Source organism: Nilaparvata lugens, chromosome 3 (genome assembly GCF_014356525.2).
Source record: "Nilaparvata lugens isolate BPH chromosome 3, ASM1435652v1, whole genome shotgun sequence".
Taxonomy (NCBI): Eukaryota; Metazoa; Arthropoda; class Insecta; order Hemiptera; family Delphacidae; genus Nilaparvata; species Nilaparvata lugens.
Window position 1 is genome coordinate 51,529,580 of NC_052506.1, and position 18,499 is coordinate 51,548,078.

Below are 18,499 nucleotides of genomic sequence, written 5' to 3' on the forward strand. Positions count from 1 at the left end.
TTTCTGTAGAATAAGTTTAACAGCAAAATGATACTCTAAATGAGTATCTAATTTTAAAATAATGTTATCTCATTCATGATCTTAATACTTGTGATAAAATTAAGAAATAGAATGTAGGCCTACAATTAAAAAACTCAGCTTCTACTACAAATACTGTATATATTTTGTTATCTTCTTGCTTGTGATTGTAAATATTGTGAATTTGGATGACATAATGGTGTGTTGTGTGAAACCAGGCATGGAGACGAACGTGCAGCAGTTAGCTGGTCTGGCGGTGATCGACGATTCGGCCGGGAAGACGCCGCAGGTCAAACTGTTGCCTGAGAAGAGTTTGCCCGAAGGTGCAACTGAACGTCTGCAGCAGCTGTTCTCCATTCGACAACAATGGACACTTGATGAAATACAGCCTTACATTGAGTAAGTAGCATATACTGTATCATGGTACATAGAAGAATACTATTCTACTCCTTTTTTTCAATTTTCAATTTCAATTTATTAAAAACACACAAAACAAGACAAAACAAAATTACAAAGATTTACGAAACAAATAAAACACAATAAAATGTTACAAATATAAAAAACCATGGGCTTAGTGTTTGGGTGTGTTGGAGAAGAGAAAAAAGAGAGGAAGATACCTAGCCAACTATGGTTTCCCATGTAATAGGCAGGCAAAGAAGAGAAGAGAAGTAATGAGGAAAAAAGGAAGGGAGAAATGGGGGGAAGGAAGAAAACAGAGGAATAGGTACTCAAAATAAAGGTAAGCGAGTCCACTGAAAAATGAAAAAACTAATGAAAAAAAAATAAAAAATGCTGGAGCAGAAATCTCGAGTCATATATCTAAGTGGAAGAAGAAATTACTGTATGTCCAGTTTTTTATATCCAGTTTAATTTTTCCGCTGACCTTATTGTCCATGAGAAAGTGATTCGGAATGAGGTTTATTATTTTAGTACCTATGTAAATTAATTGCCTCCTTATACATTCAATATTAGTGTTATAGGTTACATATTTGTTAGCAGTGGCCCTTAGATTATAATAATTAAGAGTAGAGTTTATTGTGAGAGGAAAATCGGATCTATATTTTATTAAGTACTCAATTACGGTTTTTATGTATAATTGACGTATAGTCATGACCTCAAAATCACTAAAAACATATCCGTTGGATAGAGCCTGGGTTTGTTTAATATAGTTTTAATTATCAGTTTTTGTGCTACAAATAATTCAGCAATATGACAGTTGAAACAGCCTCCCCAAACAACTATGCCATACTGCAGAATTGACTTGACAAGAGCATGATACATCATTTTCAGGTGGTTCTTATTAAGAATTCTGTTAACTTGGTAAAATTTAAAGGATAAATATCTAATTTTTCTACATATGTATTTAATATGAACATCCCATTTAAGGTTTTCATCAATTATAATTCCCAAATACTTAGTATTATTGACTTTTTTAATGGTGGGACAATCACAATTACCCAAGTTTAAATTGCACTGAGAATGGATTCTCAAATCTTGATTCTCGTTAGGCTGCCCTACTCTATTTGCAGAGAAAGTAATGTAATTAGTTTTTTCAATATTTAAACTTAAGGTATTTTTATCTAACCACTTCTTAATTAAAAGCATATTATTTTCAGCTATAGTATGAACTTCATTCCATGAATTTCCGTGAAAAATAGCTGCAGTATCATCTGCAAAGGATATCACAGTTGAGTTTAGAAGTCTTAAATTTAAAAAGTCATTTACATAGAGTTTGAACAGACTCTTGCGGAGCACGGGTTACCTGCTAGTCAAGTAATATTGTATTTTATTTTAATTCCATCCCAAAATCGAATCCTAAGAATTTTAACTTACTGACTGGTGGGGAGTGTTGAAATTTCATTTCTTATTATGACAGGCCTAACTCTTCTCATCTTCATTTGACCACAAAGGAAAGAACATAGAGTTCTTCCAACAAATAGGGTGCTATCCAACAAAGAAAGAAGGGTTCCTTCTTCTGTGATTGGACTCAGTCAGTACAAATTGGCAATTCGAACGCTCTTGCTTGCATTGCGTTTATACATTTATGAAATGAAATTATCCATTTATAATTTTAAAAAGTACAAACTACATGCTCACAAAACATGATGTTCTATAACCAATAATACGTGCATCTTATATATTTTGTTATCTTCTTGCTTGTGATTGTAAATATTGTGAATTTGGATGACATAATGGTGTGTTGTGTGAAACCAGGCATGGAGACGAACGTGCAGCAGTTAGCTGGTCTGGCGGTGATCGACGATTCGGCCGGGAAGACGCCGCAGGTCAAACTGTTGCCTGAGAAGAGTTTGCCCGAAGGTGCAACTGAACGTCTGCAGCAGCTGTTCTCCATTCGACAACAATGGACACTTGATGAAATACAGCCTTACATTGAGTAAGTAGCATATACTGTATCATGGTACATAGAAGAATACTATTCTACTCCTTTATTCCTATTTCTTCTTTTTCAAATATTGTGGGTGTGTACTTTATACAAAAAATTACTTACTTACACCTTGGCTCTACAATCCATTAAGGACAATAGCCTCACGTAGTATGCCTCTCCATTTTTCCCGATTTTGTGTTTTCCCACTTCTTCATACTGTGAATTATATAGAAGCCTTGTGCAAACCACTACAATTCGTATGACGGGGTATCGCAACGACACCACGACTTAAATCCTCCCTAATACATTTTTTCTGAAGTACCTTGAAATGTCGATATAGCTTTCAACCTTGATATTCATAGTAGGTACCCCTACTATACTTCACTATAGAACTTGTGAAAGTAAATTTTTTTGTGCGGTCCCTTGAGTTTACAATATCGAGAGTCCTTTGTATGCGGGATGGATTCATTGATCAGATGACTCCAACTTGAATTAATTGATTTCCAACCTAAATAAACCCATTAAAAACTCATAGTTTTAAACAAATGGGAATGTTTAAATGTTCCAATAATAAATTTCTCAGGAACTGGCAAGTGCTCAAAACCCCAATGGAAGTGTGGCGCAGTTCCGGGAGGCTACCGCTTACATCAGCTTATGTGCTTCATAAGAAACTTTGGTGATGAAGCTCTCTTGATCTGTATTATCTTGAATTAGCCAATCCATTTGTTATTCATGAACATATTTGAATAAAAAGGTTCCTTATCGTAGAACTTGTTTAAGCTACGTCCAGAACAATCATAACCCATCTAATTGATGGACAATAAAAACACAATGTTGTTTTTTCTACTGGAAAAGTTTAAGCTCAACCTTCAACTGAAGGTGATGCCATGAGCATCAAAGTATTAATTGATATCATTTTCAGAGTATTAAAACACTTGGGGCGAAGCCATACAAAATATTTTATTATTGCAAAAGAAGGTGGTCAGGGTTTTAACTGATTCTCATAGACTAGCACACTGTAAGCCTCTTTTCGTCCAGCTTAGAATAATGACAATAGTGAATTTTTACATTTATACTGTATCGTTGCATGTTAAAAAAAACTCATCCAATTTAAAATTAAGGCATCAAACTCATAGCTACAATACAAGAAATTGTCATAGGATTGATATTCCCTATCATAGGTTATCCAAAACAGCCAAAAGTTATGATACATTTGGTATAAAAATTTGCAATAAATTACCTACAGATTTAATATCAGAGACAGAAAAGAAATTTAAGACGAGATTATTGAATTGGCTTGTGATAAATCCTTTTTATAGTGTTGAAGAGTTCTTTGAGAGTGAAATAATTGTTGCTTAGAGTTAAGAGGTTTCTATTTGTATTTATATATTGTTCTAAAGGCTCAAGTTGTGCTGTAAGGAATATGTTTTGTACATTCAAATGAATATTGTTAATGTATTTGTAAAATCCAATTGACTTACAGTTTACTTAGGTACTGTATTATTTTAAGACTCAGTAATGTAATTTTGTATGTACAATTGCTGTAAAATTTGATTTTTATCTTTTGTCTTACTGTAATCAATATTTGACTTTGCCTATTGTTCTAAGAATTTAACGGCAATAAAATCATATTTATTTATTTATTTATTTATTTAATTATATTATTCTTGGTTGTAGATATAAAGAACTATCAAACAGTTCTGAGAAAAGCGTACGTGACTTTACTTGACTATTATCTGAAGTATTAATATTTAATTATTCTATAGAATTTTTCTGTAGAATAAGTTTAACAGCAAAATGATACTCTAAATGAGTATCTAATTTTAAAATAATGTTATCTCATTTGTGATCTTAATACTTGTGATAAAATTAAGAAATAGAATGTAGGCCTACAATTAAAAAACTCAGCTTCTACTACAAATACTGTATATATTTTTTGTATTTCTATAAATCCCTGCTTCACAATGAATATCTGGTCTGTTGGGCAGAATAAATAATCCATTGATAAGATTGGCTATCATAAGAGTTTTCACAAACATATCTATTATTCTGCTAATGTGTGAACATGGCTATAACAAGTAAGAATCAATGATCTTCTTTTTCTGCCCAGCAGAAATTCATTAAAAACCAGGGCTTGAGAGTTTTAGAAGGTTGAGTATTATTATTATTATTATTTCTGTTGCGTGAAGCCACAAATTTTGAGCAGTGCTCAAGTGGCATGCAACATGTCAGTTTAAGACCGGAGTCATATAAATGCACCAAGCACTCCTCAAGGTTAGGACTCCTAATAGTCAAAAGGTTATGAATAAATTGGTATGACACACTTTTTTGAAGTAATTTATTACAAGTATAATACAAAAAATACTGTTACGGAATTGCAGAATCACAATTCTTTTGATGATCGCTGCAATGAACAATATCTATGCTTCAGTTTTTATTTTTGTGAGTAGAATTTGGTAATAAATAACTATTGTTTTCTGCTATTTAGAGTATGGTACAGTAGTAATCAATCTATCAAGATGAACTACTTAATTTGATTTTCATCAAACAAAAGATATACACACAGCGTTTGTTAGGGTGGGTGATTCTCATAATACATTCAGTCGGGTAGTTTCCTTACAAGTATACAAAACTATATCTAAAGTTCATAAAATTAATAAAATAATTTAATCGATAACAAAATAAGAAAGAAACATGAGAGTCGCTCAATTTAGGAGGGAAGGAAAGGGAGGGAGGAGAATTTTTTTTCCATCTTTCATGAAGATGGTTTAAGTTTAACTTTGGTAGGCTTCGCTATCATGAAAATATGCAGAATTAGTTCGTCGGTGTTGTTTTGACGAGTCTTGCTCTGATATTTCAACTGCCTCGATGGAGTTTGATCCAATGAGTGATGGATGGGAGGGGGAAGGAGGAATAGAAGCTGGTGCCCGACTGTGAAAGGGTGGGGGTAGGGTGTTTAGAGCCTGATGCCTGGATTCCTGGAGCGAACAAAGTTGAGCAGCTCATCGCTGTCCTCGCAGACGAATGGCTTGAGGTGATGGCAGGCCACGTCGTGCCACTTCACTCCGTCCTGGTAGAAGTTGTTCAGAATGGCCAAGCACGACTCGTCGTTACCCTAAAAATAAACAAACATTGTTATTCACTCTAAAATTTTCCATTTCACAGTAAATTTTCTTGTCATATTTTGATGATCATATCTGATGATGACTGATAGTCAGTAGTATTCTTGTTTTAAAGGATTTAGAATAGTAAATTTCCATATGTTTGCTTATTCTATTGTCTGTCTCTGATGTATACAAACTTCATATAGCTCACTTTGGTTTATTATTTATTTTTCATAAAAAATATTATTTTATAATTTATATTATTATATTATTTTTTATAATTTTCTACTCTGAGTAATAATAATAATCTGAGTTTATTATTTCACTCAAGTACAATTTCATTCAGATGTAATAATATTATTCGTATATTATATAGACTATCTTACATTTGAATAATTGACTGCATGTCGGCATGAAAGTGAACAGTGTACAAGTAATATTCTAATAGAAATAAAACTCATGTAATACCCCATTTTTAAAACACCTCTTACATTTTTCCTTTTTAAAAAAGGGTAAACCTACTATATTCGTTTTATTTTTATCACTAAGAGTAGCCCTTATGTACAATAAGAATTTACTGCTCTGAGTATCATACTATTGTGAGTATACCGCAATAGTAGAGAAAAAATAGCATATTAAGATGTCCCATGGTTCATGTTCCTAATTCAATTTTTTGAAGCCGATAGTCTTCGTACTTCTTTATCTTGAAGCTATGTGATTGTGGTAGTCTCTCATACTGCACCACTCACCCCAGCCATAAGTCCAATCAACAATAGTCGGCTTTAAGGCTCTTCGGTACACTTTTTTATTATTCAAATTTGATAATCTTTTTCAATATAATTGTTAAGCTCATTATAAGAGTGAGAAAAAGTGGCAACTGAATTTTTTAAGTGGTCTAATAAGCGAGTTATGGGTCGTTGAAGTGCTAACTTTCCAGATTCCGTTTTCTTTCCAGATCATAAACGGTTTCGACTATATTATTAGAACTTCTCTTAAAAATTCAAAAAATGTGTCTTTCCAAACTAGAACATTTTATTCCCCATAACGTTCATAAATAAAAAGTAACATTTTTGTAAATTCAATAACTTGTTTATTTTGGCATTATTCGCGAGAAAACGCATATTAGAACAAAGCCAATTATATAGTGAATGTATTAAAAAAAACTCCGATGGAAAATTTGAAACCGTTTATGATCTGGAAAGAAAACGGAGTTTAGCACTTCAATAACTCGCTTATTAGACCACTTAAAAATCTCAGTTGCCGCTTTTTCTCACTCTTATAATAATCTTAACAATTATTTAGAACTTGTTTATTTTGGCATTAATCGCGAGAAAATGCATATTAGAACAAAGCCAATTATATAGTGAATGTATTAAAAAAAACTCCAATGGAAAATTTGAAACCGTTTATGATCTGGAAAGAAAACGGAGTTTAGCACTTCAATAACTCGCTTATTAGACCACTTGAAAATCTCAGTTGCCACTTTTTCTCACTCTTATAATGATCTTAACAATTATATTGAAAAGGTTATCCAATTTAAATAAAAATGAAAAGGTGTACGTACAGCCTTAACAAACCTCAAATAGAGCAGCGAAGAAAAAATAAACCACAAAAAATCGGAGATACAAAAACACAACCTCAAAAAATTCTGCTCGAAGGCTTTCGCTGTGATGATGACACAGCAATGTATGTCGACTGTGTAGCATGCATTTTCTACTTTTAGAGGCCAGCCTTGTGCTATCTTTACAGTATGTTATGATAATGTACGGTAGTAAATTGGTACCTGAGGAGCCTCGCGATTGTCGGGTTGCGCCTGGCCGTAGCCGCCGGTGCTGCTCCAGTCGCCTGTGTTGCGCTGGGTGGTGGGGCCGATCTTGGCACCTGAGCCCGACCAGAACCAGCCGTTCACGTTGGGTGGCTGCAGGTCAGGTCGGTCGCACCCGTTGAAGTTGCACTTGCGGCCCGATGTCCAGATGTATCTCACGTTTCCTGAACAAAAACACCCATTCAAATGATATCACTCAAAAATTCAAAACAGTCCAATTCTCATTCAAATCCAATCACTTTAAATTGTTACAATCAATTATTTTAGAAATGATTAGAAACTACTTTATCCCTAGATTTTACTAGTTTACAATCTCTTCAATCTCTGTGTCAACCTTTGAGCGAGAACTTTCTAAGTGAATTTACTACAGAATAGAATAGAATAGTATATAATAGCTGCCTTTATTTTTTACCTAGGAGGATAAAATGAGAATGAGATTGAACCCAATGTAACCTCCAAGTGTTAGTTCACTTATGTCACGGAGTACTCAACAACGTTTCTCTAAGTATTGATTTTCTTTTTTATGCTTATACGAAGACATTTCGGGTTACAATGCAGTGAGGTCGTAAGGATATTTTTGTTATCAACAGCCTTAAACATATTATAGGCCTATATCCTGTTGATAATATCGTTCAATAGCATATAATAACTTATTGTTATTTCAATGTGGCAACTTATTGTCATGTAGCAACCATATATTATCATATTCACTAGAAGAAGACGATTCTCTGAATTTTATACTATTTTCTTGATGTATGAGAATAAGTGGACTTAAAAACCTACAGATTCAATACATTTTGATGTCCTTAATATTCTACTTTGAATTAAGAAAATAATAAACTTGAAACTTTCAAATAGTACAAAAATCAATTATTTTTTTATTGTATCTATAATTTTACATGTGTAGAAAATGTCAACAAATGAAAAACATAGATTTTGGTCGATAGATGGTCAATTTTGACAATCCTGTCATATATGCTTAGAGAACACAGAAAGACGTGTTTAAAATAAAATAACGGTGTGTTTTTCAATTTGTGTTACTTCACTGTCGATTTTCGTTTGAAAAGACTCAGCGTTGCTTGTATGTCTATTAAATTCAACCGCGGTTAAGTGACCTTTCCAACTGAAGCATTGAACGATTCGGATGACATCAGTTGACCGCGGTTAAAATTTAAATATTTAATAGAAGTACAGTACTTTAAACCGGACCGTTCATCATATGCTCTACAAACCATAAAATAAAAATTCCATAGTAATACATCATTATTTCAAAAATGATCATGAATTCAATTAGACCAATGAATGATGCGCATCCCTGATTTTTTAACAACTATTCTAAAACAAATATCTACCGGTAAAACCTTGTGCACTCCATTGTGATTTGAATGACGTCAGCAGCAGCATTTTTAACCCGCGATTAAAAGGTTGCCATCTTCGCCGTTATGCGAATCGCAGTGGTGTCCTTAAGGCTCAATGCCGCATCCACATGTTAACCAAATAAAGGACAATGACGACCAGCGCCAGTGTGTGGATAGATGGTTTGCCAACTCTGGCCTTCGTAAGGAATTGCACCTTTACCAGGCTAGGCCAGCTTACTGAACCAACGTCTGGGCCAACATGTGGACTAGGCTTTAGACAAGAATAGCTGGGTGCAACTGACCTCTGCTTATCCTCTGCTTGACGAACTCGTTCTCCTGCGGTGTCTCGAGACTGACGGCGTCCATGCAGTGGCGTCTGCAGATGTTCCTCGAGTCAAGCCAGTCGACCTCCAGGCTGCGCGTGGGGCTGTGCTCCCAGCTGAAGAAGTACGAGTGAGCCACGCCTCGTGCGTCTCTGTACGTCGCGTGTCGAACTCCTAAAATAAACATCACAGTTATTCAAATAATGTCCTCACTTCATAAGTTGAACATTGTTTTAGTGATAGATGTTTACGGGTACTAGGAGTTAGACAGTGAACAGATAAATTTTAATCTGGATTGGGAGTCATATGTGTCGTACATAGGCGTAACTCATTTCTTAACGTTACTTTTTGATCAAAAATCGTATTCATGAATAAAATTATAAAGTTCAAGTACAGTTCCACTTGGACCTGTAGAGTTTAGTTTCACTTGGAACTGTAAAGTTAAGGACGTTTCCACTTGTACGATCAAAAAATCGCATTCATGAGAGCAACTGTAAAGTTGAGTGCAGTGTCACTTGGAACTGTAGAGTTTAGAAAGTATAACGAAATAAAACCACAATATTGAACTTTCTACTTGAATAGTTTTATTCACACATACATTCTAATGCTGATTGATATTATGAAATGAGTATGATGGTGTCATGAGAATTGAAGTTTTGTCTAGATAAAATTATCTAAGTAGATAATACTATATAGCATTATGCATATATTCTCTCTATAATAATATTAATAATAATAATATAATAATAATAATAATAATAATAAATAAATTTATTTCCTTAAAAAAAATACAATCAAGCAATTAAAACATAAAAAGTACAAAATATCTACAATACAATAGGCTTATGAAAAAATATGGAGTTTAATTCTATTGGAAATTAACCTACTCAACTATTGGAAACCCATGTACTAGAGTAGGTGTTAGTAGTAGTAATAGATTCTGGGTGGGGGTGCAAACTGCAAATACGTTGGGTAAGTGAGCTCACATATTGTTTGAGATTATGTTTTCTATATGATGTCGTCCAGTTGAAATAATCCAGCTCTTAACGGCAGTTTTGAATCTTCTTGGGTTTTCTATTGACTTGATTTGTACAGAAATTTTGTGTTATCTATGATAGTACTATCTATTTATCGAGTTCTTTGTAAATACAACTATTAAGGTAGATCTGCTAGTAGTTTAGTTTGAAACAAATACGCAGATATGTAGTAAACTTTTCATAGTTATCATTCAATAATGCTATGTTTACTTCACTTTACAGATTATTCATTCTTCAATCATTGTGTAAAATAAGTGGAAATAGTGATTTATAGCGTGCTTGATTTACTCCATGCATCTCTGTACCGTATGCAAGATATCTGACTCCTAAAATATGATAATTCATGAACCGTAAACTTTTAAAACATTGAGCTTAAAATAAATCTCATTTGCCAATTACTAAATGCTCAGTCAGAGATAGATTTAAATAAGTTTAAATCCGCTTTTTATAAAAGATTTTAATGACTAATGAGGGCTGAGCACCGATCATCACAACAATAAACAATTCTATTCTTTAAGTCATTACTAATGAATAATTGTGCTAATGATCTACATAACTTAGGTTCTGCTAGTGATTTTCGTACTAATCAATAACTTTAAAACTCTTCCAGAGAATAGAAAGAATTATTTTTGACGTGAAGAGATGATATTCATTTCCTTTATTTTGGATTAGAGTTTATTATTAGAGGTTATATAGAGGTTATTATTTTGAGTTTAACACTCTCGAATCAACTATTAAGATAAAACATTTTTATTGACAATAATATCAGAATATCGGGGACCGAGCTTCGCTCTGGAGTACAAAAGAATAAACAATTTATTACGAAAGTAGAAATTATAATAACATTCATACAGAAATGTTCTATCTACGAGATTACAGTAAATTGAGATTAATTCCCAGAAGAATGCAAAAATTTCCCTCACAAAGGCCCGGTTACACAAAATCCGGTTACATTTTAATCCTGATTAATTTCACGTGAACCAAGACAGAGAAGACAATATCAAAAAGATGGTTCTACTGGAATTAATCAGGATTAAAAATAACCCGGCTTTTTTGCAACCGGCACCAAGTACCTGATTGAATGATTACAAAAGTTCAACAGTGGAGTCATAATTTTGACACAGCCCCACACACATGAACTCGCTCACTCACTTCCATCATCAACAAACGACGAAATAATTATTATCTGCTGTTTTTCCAAGGATGAATAATAATTATCCTTTTAATGTCCTTCAGCGAGTTTTCCCAGGGATGAGACCTAGTGCAATCGAACTTTTATATTATAAACCTACTATGTTCTGAATCTCGTGAGAATCGTTAGAGCCGTTGAAATACAAACATATAAACAGAAATGTAACCAGAGAAATATTTTTATCATATTTTAAAGCCATTTCATCATTACAATTTTCAATTTCTTCATTACACTGTTTTTCTTACTCTTTTCTTATCTATTCTTAAAAAAATTGCAATAAATATAAAATTTATGTTGGAATACTAATTAAATCAAAGTCTATTTAAATTTGAAAAACGTAATATCTTTCAGTTAGTTTTAAACAAAACTTAATTTGTTTTCAATTTTTAATTTGATGGAATACTTACTGTTGGCACAACTCCTTGGGTCTGGTAACGCGAGACGCCTCTGGGCCGCCACTGCGGCGACGCCCAGTACTAGCAGCGTCAATATCCTCAGCATGCCTGCAACACAAACATCACTCCAAGTCATTCCAAGTGCATCATCTAATAGGAGACGACAATTAGCAGTCAGTTTCATCAGTATAGCCTAATAGGAGAGAAGGTCTAATTGTCAGTTGAATCAAGATATTATAAAACAGCAGAAGAGAGATTCAGACATGCCGTAGCCGTAGTCGATTGCAACAACATATTGATTGTAAAACAGGATAGGAGTCAAGTAGAGAATAAATCGTACGTAGATATTGCTCCTAAGTACACATCATGTCTTCAATTAATAGTGTACAGTACTCCAATAGCCTGCAATTGAATCAAATTCGATGAGGTTCTGTATAAGGCCTGTAGGCCTACGGTGCTACAACATGGAATTTTATATTACATGGAGTAAAATGTTTGAAGAAAAAGGCTTGCCTGTTGATAAAGATTAAATATTGGAGTAGGTACCTTACAGCCTGCAGCAGAAAGCAAATTTGATGAGCTTCTGTTTAAATCCTATTCTGTATCATAACAGGGAGTTTATCAAAAGGAATCCATTTTCTGAATAAACAGGCCCGTTTGTATATAGTGACCCTGAGAAAACTAATAGTGAACTCAAGTGGTCTAATTGTCAAACCCATTTCAGTCTAATTGAAATTCAATGAGGTTCTGTATGAGTACTATATTAGTATACTTCAAATAGGTGACCATTACACTGAGGCTTTTTCAAGATTTCACAAATACGGTAATGAATATGAATGAGTGACTGGAATACTTATAGGCCTACACCTCCCAAAAGATAGGAATTCCAATCTCAGAAAATCTCAAATTTACACAATTAAACAAACAATAAAAGGCTTATGTGAATGCATTTGTTACTAGTGGATGACTTCAAACTACTCCTCCCGAAAATATCTACTTTTAATTTCTCAATGCAAGTTTTTTTCTTAGAAACAATTTAGTGCATAAATACTCAGAAATATAATAAAATGAAAGTAATTTGAATAGCTCGTCATATTTTATTGCTTGAAAAATATTCAAATTATATTCAAGTTAAGTGCAGTGGCAGGAGTTCGGTACAAAAAAGTAGAAACTAGTTGTAGGCTACTCAAAAACTTAAAACTCCTACTGATAATGACACGGTATTCTTGTCACTAGTAGACTCACATCTAACATGCAAATTTGGCTAAAAATAAGTTAAGATATTGGACCAGAGCAGGTGGGAACTGGTAGCAGTTAGCAGGTGTTGTTAGCATTCTACCTGTCATCTGACACTCGGTCATCGGAGTTTTGTTTCAAAGTTTTCAAGTTGACAAAGTTAACGGAAGACGTCTAAACCAACCTCGGGGCATCAGCTATCGGCCTTACCGACACACTGACACAGTTAAATACCCTACTCCGCTACCTATGGCAACCGAACACGCCAAATTAATCCGAGTTTCAGGAAATCGGACGATTTGCGGTCGCCTAAGGCAATGACAGCCTCAGCCACAGACAATATTGCCTTCAGCCAACGGTAACGCGGCACAGTTAGGCTACTCTAGCCTCTGACCGCCTGCCAGCTAAATCTCAACATAACTTCATTTCATTAATGAGAAAGAGGTTGTGGTGTTCCTATCAATGTAAAAAACCGCACGCCGGAATTAGATTTGTTTTGTTTATTTGAGTATCAACTTTATTTGGAATGAATGACTGCTCAAGACATTTGATATGCGAAAAAGTGGAGCAATTTCTTCAGTTTCATGATTTCATCCAAGTGCAATTCTATTATTAGGTTTCTTCTAGGTGTAATTCCACCTGCTAATGTAACTTAGTTAATTTGACCTTTTTTATTTGCTGGGTAACCATTGTTGATAAGATTTCACATTTACACCTTACACCCACTAGTCTTATTATTCCGTTAATCAATGTGATTATTGTGTTTTAGAATTTATAATTTTTATTGATATTTTGAGTTGTTTCAATAAAAATTGACTAAATTGGAGCCGGTTTGAAAAACGTTTGTATTAAACTACCGTACTGCATAGCTTAACTAGCAACATACGGTAGTGGGTTGAATTAGAGAACAAACAAACATGAATTGTACGAATTCAGACTTTCAGAGACAGATGTTCCAATTTCTTCTCCTATATTGAGTCTGGGATAGAGCAATATTAGAGCGGAAGCTATCAAGAATAAAAAAATATTATTGAGCAATATTATTATTTATAGTGTAAATTGAATAAAATTTGTCCGGTCAAATGTTTTTATTTAAATAAGTTGTTCCTATATTCATGAATTATTCAATCTTAAAAAATTTTATTTTTGAAAAAACTTGCAATTTTCGTTTCAATAAATCAATGTTTTATTCTAGTTGAAACTACTGTATTTAATTTTTAATTTTTTTCGAGATTTCAGAAAAAAATATAGTATCAAGTAGTATAGTTATACAGTATAATTATAAATTATATGATGACTATAAATTACCGAGGAAAGAACAAGAGATTTTTTGTTTTTATGAATATGTACTTAGAAGAAAGGAAGATAATCTTGAATTGACAGTTTTTCAGACATTATAGAAGTCATAAATAATTACAATAAAATAAAGCAGTCCCGTTTCTACTGCAGATAGGAATAACAGGATAAATACGGATAGTGATCCTACAGAGAAAGCGTAAACGTAAATAATTCATTACAATTTATGAGGAGTGAGATGTCTAATGAAACTCACGATGATTTCCAAACTGAAGAACAGGGTGAGATTTTGTGCATTATTTTAGCCCATTACTAGATGCCATTGGTCACGATCCCTCTCAACGGCACAGCACGCTTTCTTGTAGGTACTCTCACCTTCACAAAATTTGGAGAGTAAGATCTTCTAAATTGAGGAAGTTTGTTCTAGAGAAGGCTGTTTTCACGCTTAATCCGCCTGTATCGTCAGACGTTGATGCTATGCTATTTATTGCCAATATTTTCCTATTATTGCGATTATTCGTCACTAGATAGATACAATTAATGTCAATCACTATTGATAATGACTACATGTTTTGAAGTTTTTTATATTAACTCATTATTGTAACTCCACATTCTATGTTTTTTGGAAATAAAAATATAACTACGGTATGTTGTCATTTAAATAGAAAATACAACATATCATATGCTTTTATATGATTATGGAACAAATCTCTAATATCAGTGTTGAATTATCAATTCTATCTTACATTAATCAGATTTTTAGTAGGAATTTTGAAGTTCGGTCAAATAGCAAATTAGATTGGGGTGGATAAACTCATTTTTCAGTGTTTGTACTCCATCTCATTATATCGCCTATTTTCATAAATTTCCTAACAACAATAATGTCTATGCCGTTCTCTAATTCCTTCAGCATTCGTCTAATAATGCCAGATCTATGTAATAGAGCTCATCATATTAAGCAGATCAACTATTCACCGAGCAATGAAAGTCCAAATCCACGATTATCAAGCAAATTACATTACTTGCATTCTCTTCAACAAGTAAGTTATATCTAAAACAGTCAACCCTTTAAAATATTAAAACATTCAAGTTTCGGACATGCTTATACCTCTTGCTCTCTCCTAAGCACATTGAACCACATTGGTGAAATTCTCACTTTTGTTTCTCCCTTCGCATCTTCTTCGTCTTTTTAACCTTAATTGCCGTATTCTTCTGAAAATACAGAATTATCCAAGTTCTGCACATAGTATGCTCGAACAAGTACTGCACGTATTTGTACCTCTTATTTTATCTGTTGAAGCACTCTTTCTAAAGCTAGGTTTACACTATGTAGCAGAGCTATATGTAGCTCAAATCTTATAGCTCAAATCTTATATAGCTCTCCAGCTACATAGTGTAAACGTAGCTTTAGTGATTAAACACTGTGCATAATCTACTTTTTACCCTCATCCACAGAGAGTAAATTATTATAAATGTCCTATGGTCTGGAACGAACGTGAGATATCTGAAATCGAACCTGTAATTTTCCATATGTTTTATCTACCTACTTCTTCTTTTCCCCTCATCCATTTGAAAAATACACAATTAACCAAGTACTCTGCGCTTTACCACTTGAGCTCGAAGTTGGAGCAGAAGTTGGTTGGTGGAATTCTTTATCCATGACAATAGATTGTAAGACAGTGAACGCCACGAGATTTGTGTACAAAGGAAGGTGGGTCACACCACTTGTTCCGGCTCGGGCTTCCGAAAAGTGAGTCGCGCTGCGGAAGTGGGCCATAGGGTCACGGGTACCGTTCAGGTTGTATGTACTGGAGGAATGCCGTCCCGCAGACCACTCTACGCATCTCTCTGCTCGTCGTTGCTCGTCGCCTGCCAAACTCCATCCACGCCCTCCCGACCATTTCGGCAAACCTCGTTCGATTTGCCAAACCGGTGTCGCTGTCGTGTGCGTGCTAAAGGTGCGGGCTCATTCTCGTCGTTTTATTGAATATTGAATGATTTTTCTACTCCAGTTTTTCGTGTTTCACCTTCACTCACTCTTGTACCTCGCTCTCTCTCTCCCTCTAACTTCTTTTCGAAATTCTCACAATTTTTCCTCAATGAATGAATTGATATTTAAATGTGTTCAGTGATGTTAGCATCACACAAAATAATATGGTTGACTCTAGATCTTATCTTCTTTCCATATCTAAAATGTCTCTTCATTCTCCAAACTTGAGATTGACAGTCTTTCTAGCATTGACGTCTACAATGATGTTACAGTTTCCTCTCTTCCTTCATTATCTCTCTTCAGATTAAACAGATCTAGTCGTACAGTATAATTACAGTGTTGCTAGCATTAGGCCTAAGTACGGTCATAACGTCATAAACATATGGACCCAATAAAAGAATGACAGTTGCAGATTTATGATCATGTAACTGAATTTTTATTGGTTCACAGTGCTCTTCAGTCTTCACATCCATCATTCCTAGAATATACATAGTAATACCAGTTTTAATGTTCCTCATTATTTTAAAAAGTAAAATATATGTGTTACAATATACTCATAGTATGTAATGAAATTTTATCCCAACTTTTCTCATCGCCTTATATTCCTGGTTTTATTGTACAGTTTAATGAAGATGTTTGCAATAAGAAACTTTTTTGTGTGTATGTGTACCGTTCATTAAAAGTTGTTGAAAAACAGTAATTTCTCATTTTACTCATTCCATCATAATTATATGTATCGTGATCTTCATCTTCCTTCCTTATCATTCAGCATTTTTATTACTTTCACAATCTGGTTCTAAAAAGTTAGCATCCTTATTTTGTTTATTTTTATAGAGTCGTAGTCAACTCTTGTATTAATATTCGATCCATAACATTAACTCTTTAATTAATGTATTTAGTTAAGAAATTGAAAACATTCCAGTAGAATTTCTCACGTTATGAAGTAATTTGGAGTGCTATTACATTTGAAACTCATTCAGGTGCAAGTAAAGTTCAAACCAGCAACGCAATAAACAACTCGCCTTTCCTCGTAAGCTACTGGAAGCTGCACACTGACTGCAACCTTTAATTTGAAATTGGGCAGCAAACCACGAGAGTAGGCTACATACCAAATTGCATGCTTCGTCCAACATTTAAGTCGGCGGCAATAATAATTATGTCAGCAATTTTCTATCGGGCTTGAAATATGAGATGAAGCAAGTCAGGATGAAAACGTGAGAGCTGTTAACCCGAATACTTTGTAAAGCTGATTGTAACGACCAAGAGACGGATTATAATTGAAGGATTGAATAAAGCCATGTTGATAAGGATAATCACAGTGAGTAGCCAAACGATGGTTATTACTCTAGTCATAGATTTGTATTTTGATTCGGTGTTGGTTAGTAAAGAATGCGAGAGATATAGAAAGAGAGAATAAAATCATGTTGATAAGGATAATAATTATTATTCTTGTGTGTAATGTAGGTCTACTAGTCACTCTAGACTGGTATTTTTGTTCGATGTCGGCAACGAACGAGAGACACAGTTAAGAAGAGAATAGAGTAATGCTGATAAGCACAATAATTACTGTGGGTAATGATGGTTGCCAGTGATAGATTGGTTTCTCTTGGTCGATGCTATTGTATGTTGATAATTATTTATTGTGAATAGTGTTAGTGAGGATGAGGTAAGGACAGAGCGATGCTGGTTGGCGGGGGAGTGAGGAGGAGGAGGAGGCTTCTGAAGTAGCGACGAACTGTGGTTTCGACAGAGTGGTCTTCGGTGAATGACGCAAGACGCCCGCGCTAATGACAGCTGATGAAGGCTGCCTGCCATGGCTAATGAAAACGTGAGAAGCGCAGCGGCAGGCTTGGGAAAGCGACGACGCTTGATCACTTGAAAATGTCAGCATTGGTTGAATGAGTTGGTGCTATTCATAAGGAATGCTGGCAGCTTGAAGTGTCGTCGCCGTCGTTTATCTGTGCGACGCTTGCTCAACGCTCAACCAATGAATGCTGGCCGCCCTGGCCGCCATCTGCCATGCGACGCGACCCTCAATCCAACAATAATGGCGGAGAGGGTAGTAAAGGATTCTCGATGGGGGGGGGGTTTGTCCTCGTCGTGACGCTCGTGAGTGTCTAGCGACGGCGGCGTCGGTTGCAAAACTCTCTCATCTTCCTAATAGTTGACTGTCGTCTGCCATAACCATCATTTTTCCCACGAGCAACTGCGGTAGTCTGTAGCTCATGAAATGTTGCAGTCTCAGAAATATATTTTAATGAAGATGTGCTACATCTTAACTTATTGACGATAGTAAAATTATTTTGACAATAACAGTCGTCTATATTACGCGTTTTTCT

The 18,499-nt window shown here is 34.5% G+C and overlaps 1 protein-coding gene across 5 annotated transcripts in view; it reads right to left on the reverse strand.

The window, feature by feature from the left end:
- Nucleotides 1–4,725: 4,725 nt before the first annotated feature.
- Nucleotides 4,726–18,499, reverse strand: part of LOC111059294 — a 55,400-nt gene continuing 41,626 nt past the window's right edge. For 4 of the 5 annotated variants that reach the window (XM_039423980.1, XM_022346924.2, XM_022346925.2 and 1 more), the window contains exons 2-5: nucleotides 11,651–11,746; nucleotides 8,994–9,188; nucleotides 7,292–7,497; nucleotides 4,726–5,519 (exon numbers count right to left, since the gene is read on the reverse strand). In XM_039423980.1, coding sequence (XP_039279914.1) covers nucleotides 5,361–5,519; nucleotides 7,292–7,497; nucleotides 8,994–9,188; nucleotides 11,651–11,744 — 654 coding nt within the window. In that variant the 5' untranslated portion in view covers nucleotides 11,745–11,746 and the 3' untranslated portion in view covers nucleotides 4,726–5,360. Of the gene's footprint in view, nucleotides 5,520–7,291; nucleotides 7,498–8,993; nucleotides 9,189–11,650; nucleotides 11,747–14,426; nucleotides 14,689–18,499 lie in introns of those variants that run through there. The other variant, XM_039423979.1, reaches the window with a different exon arrangement.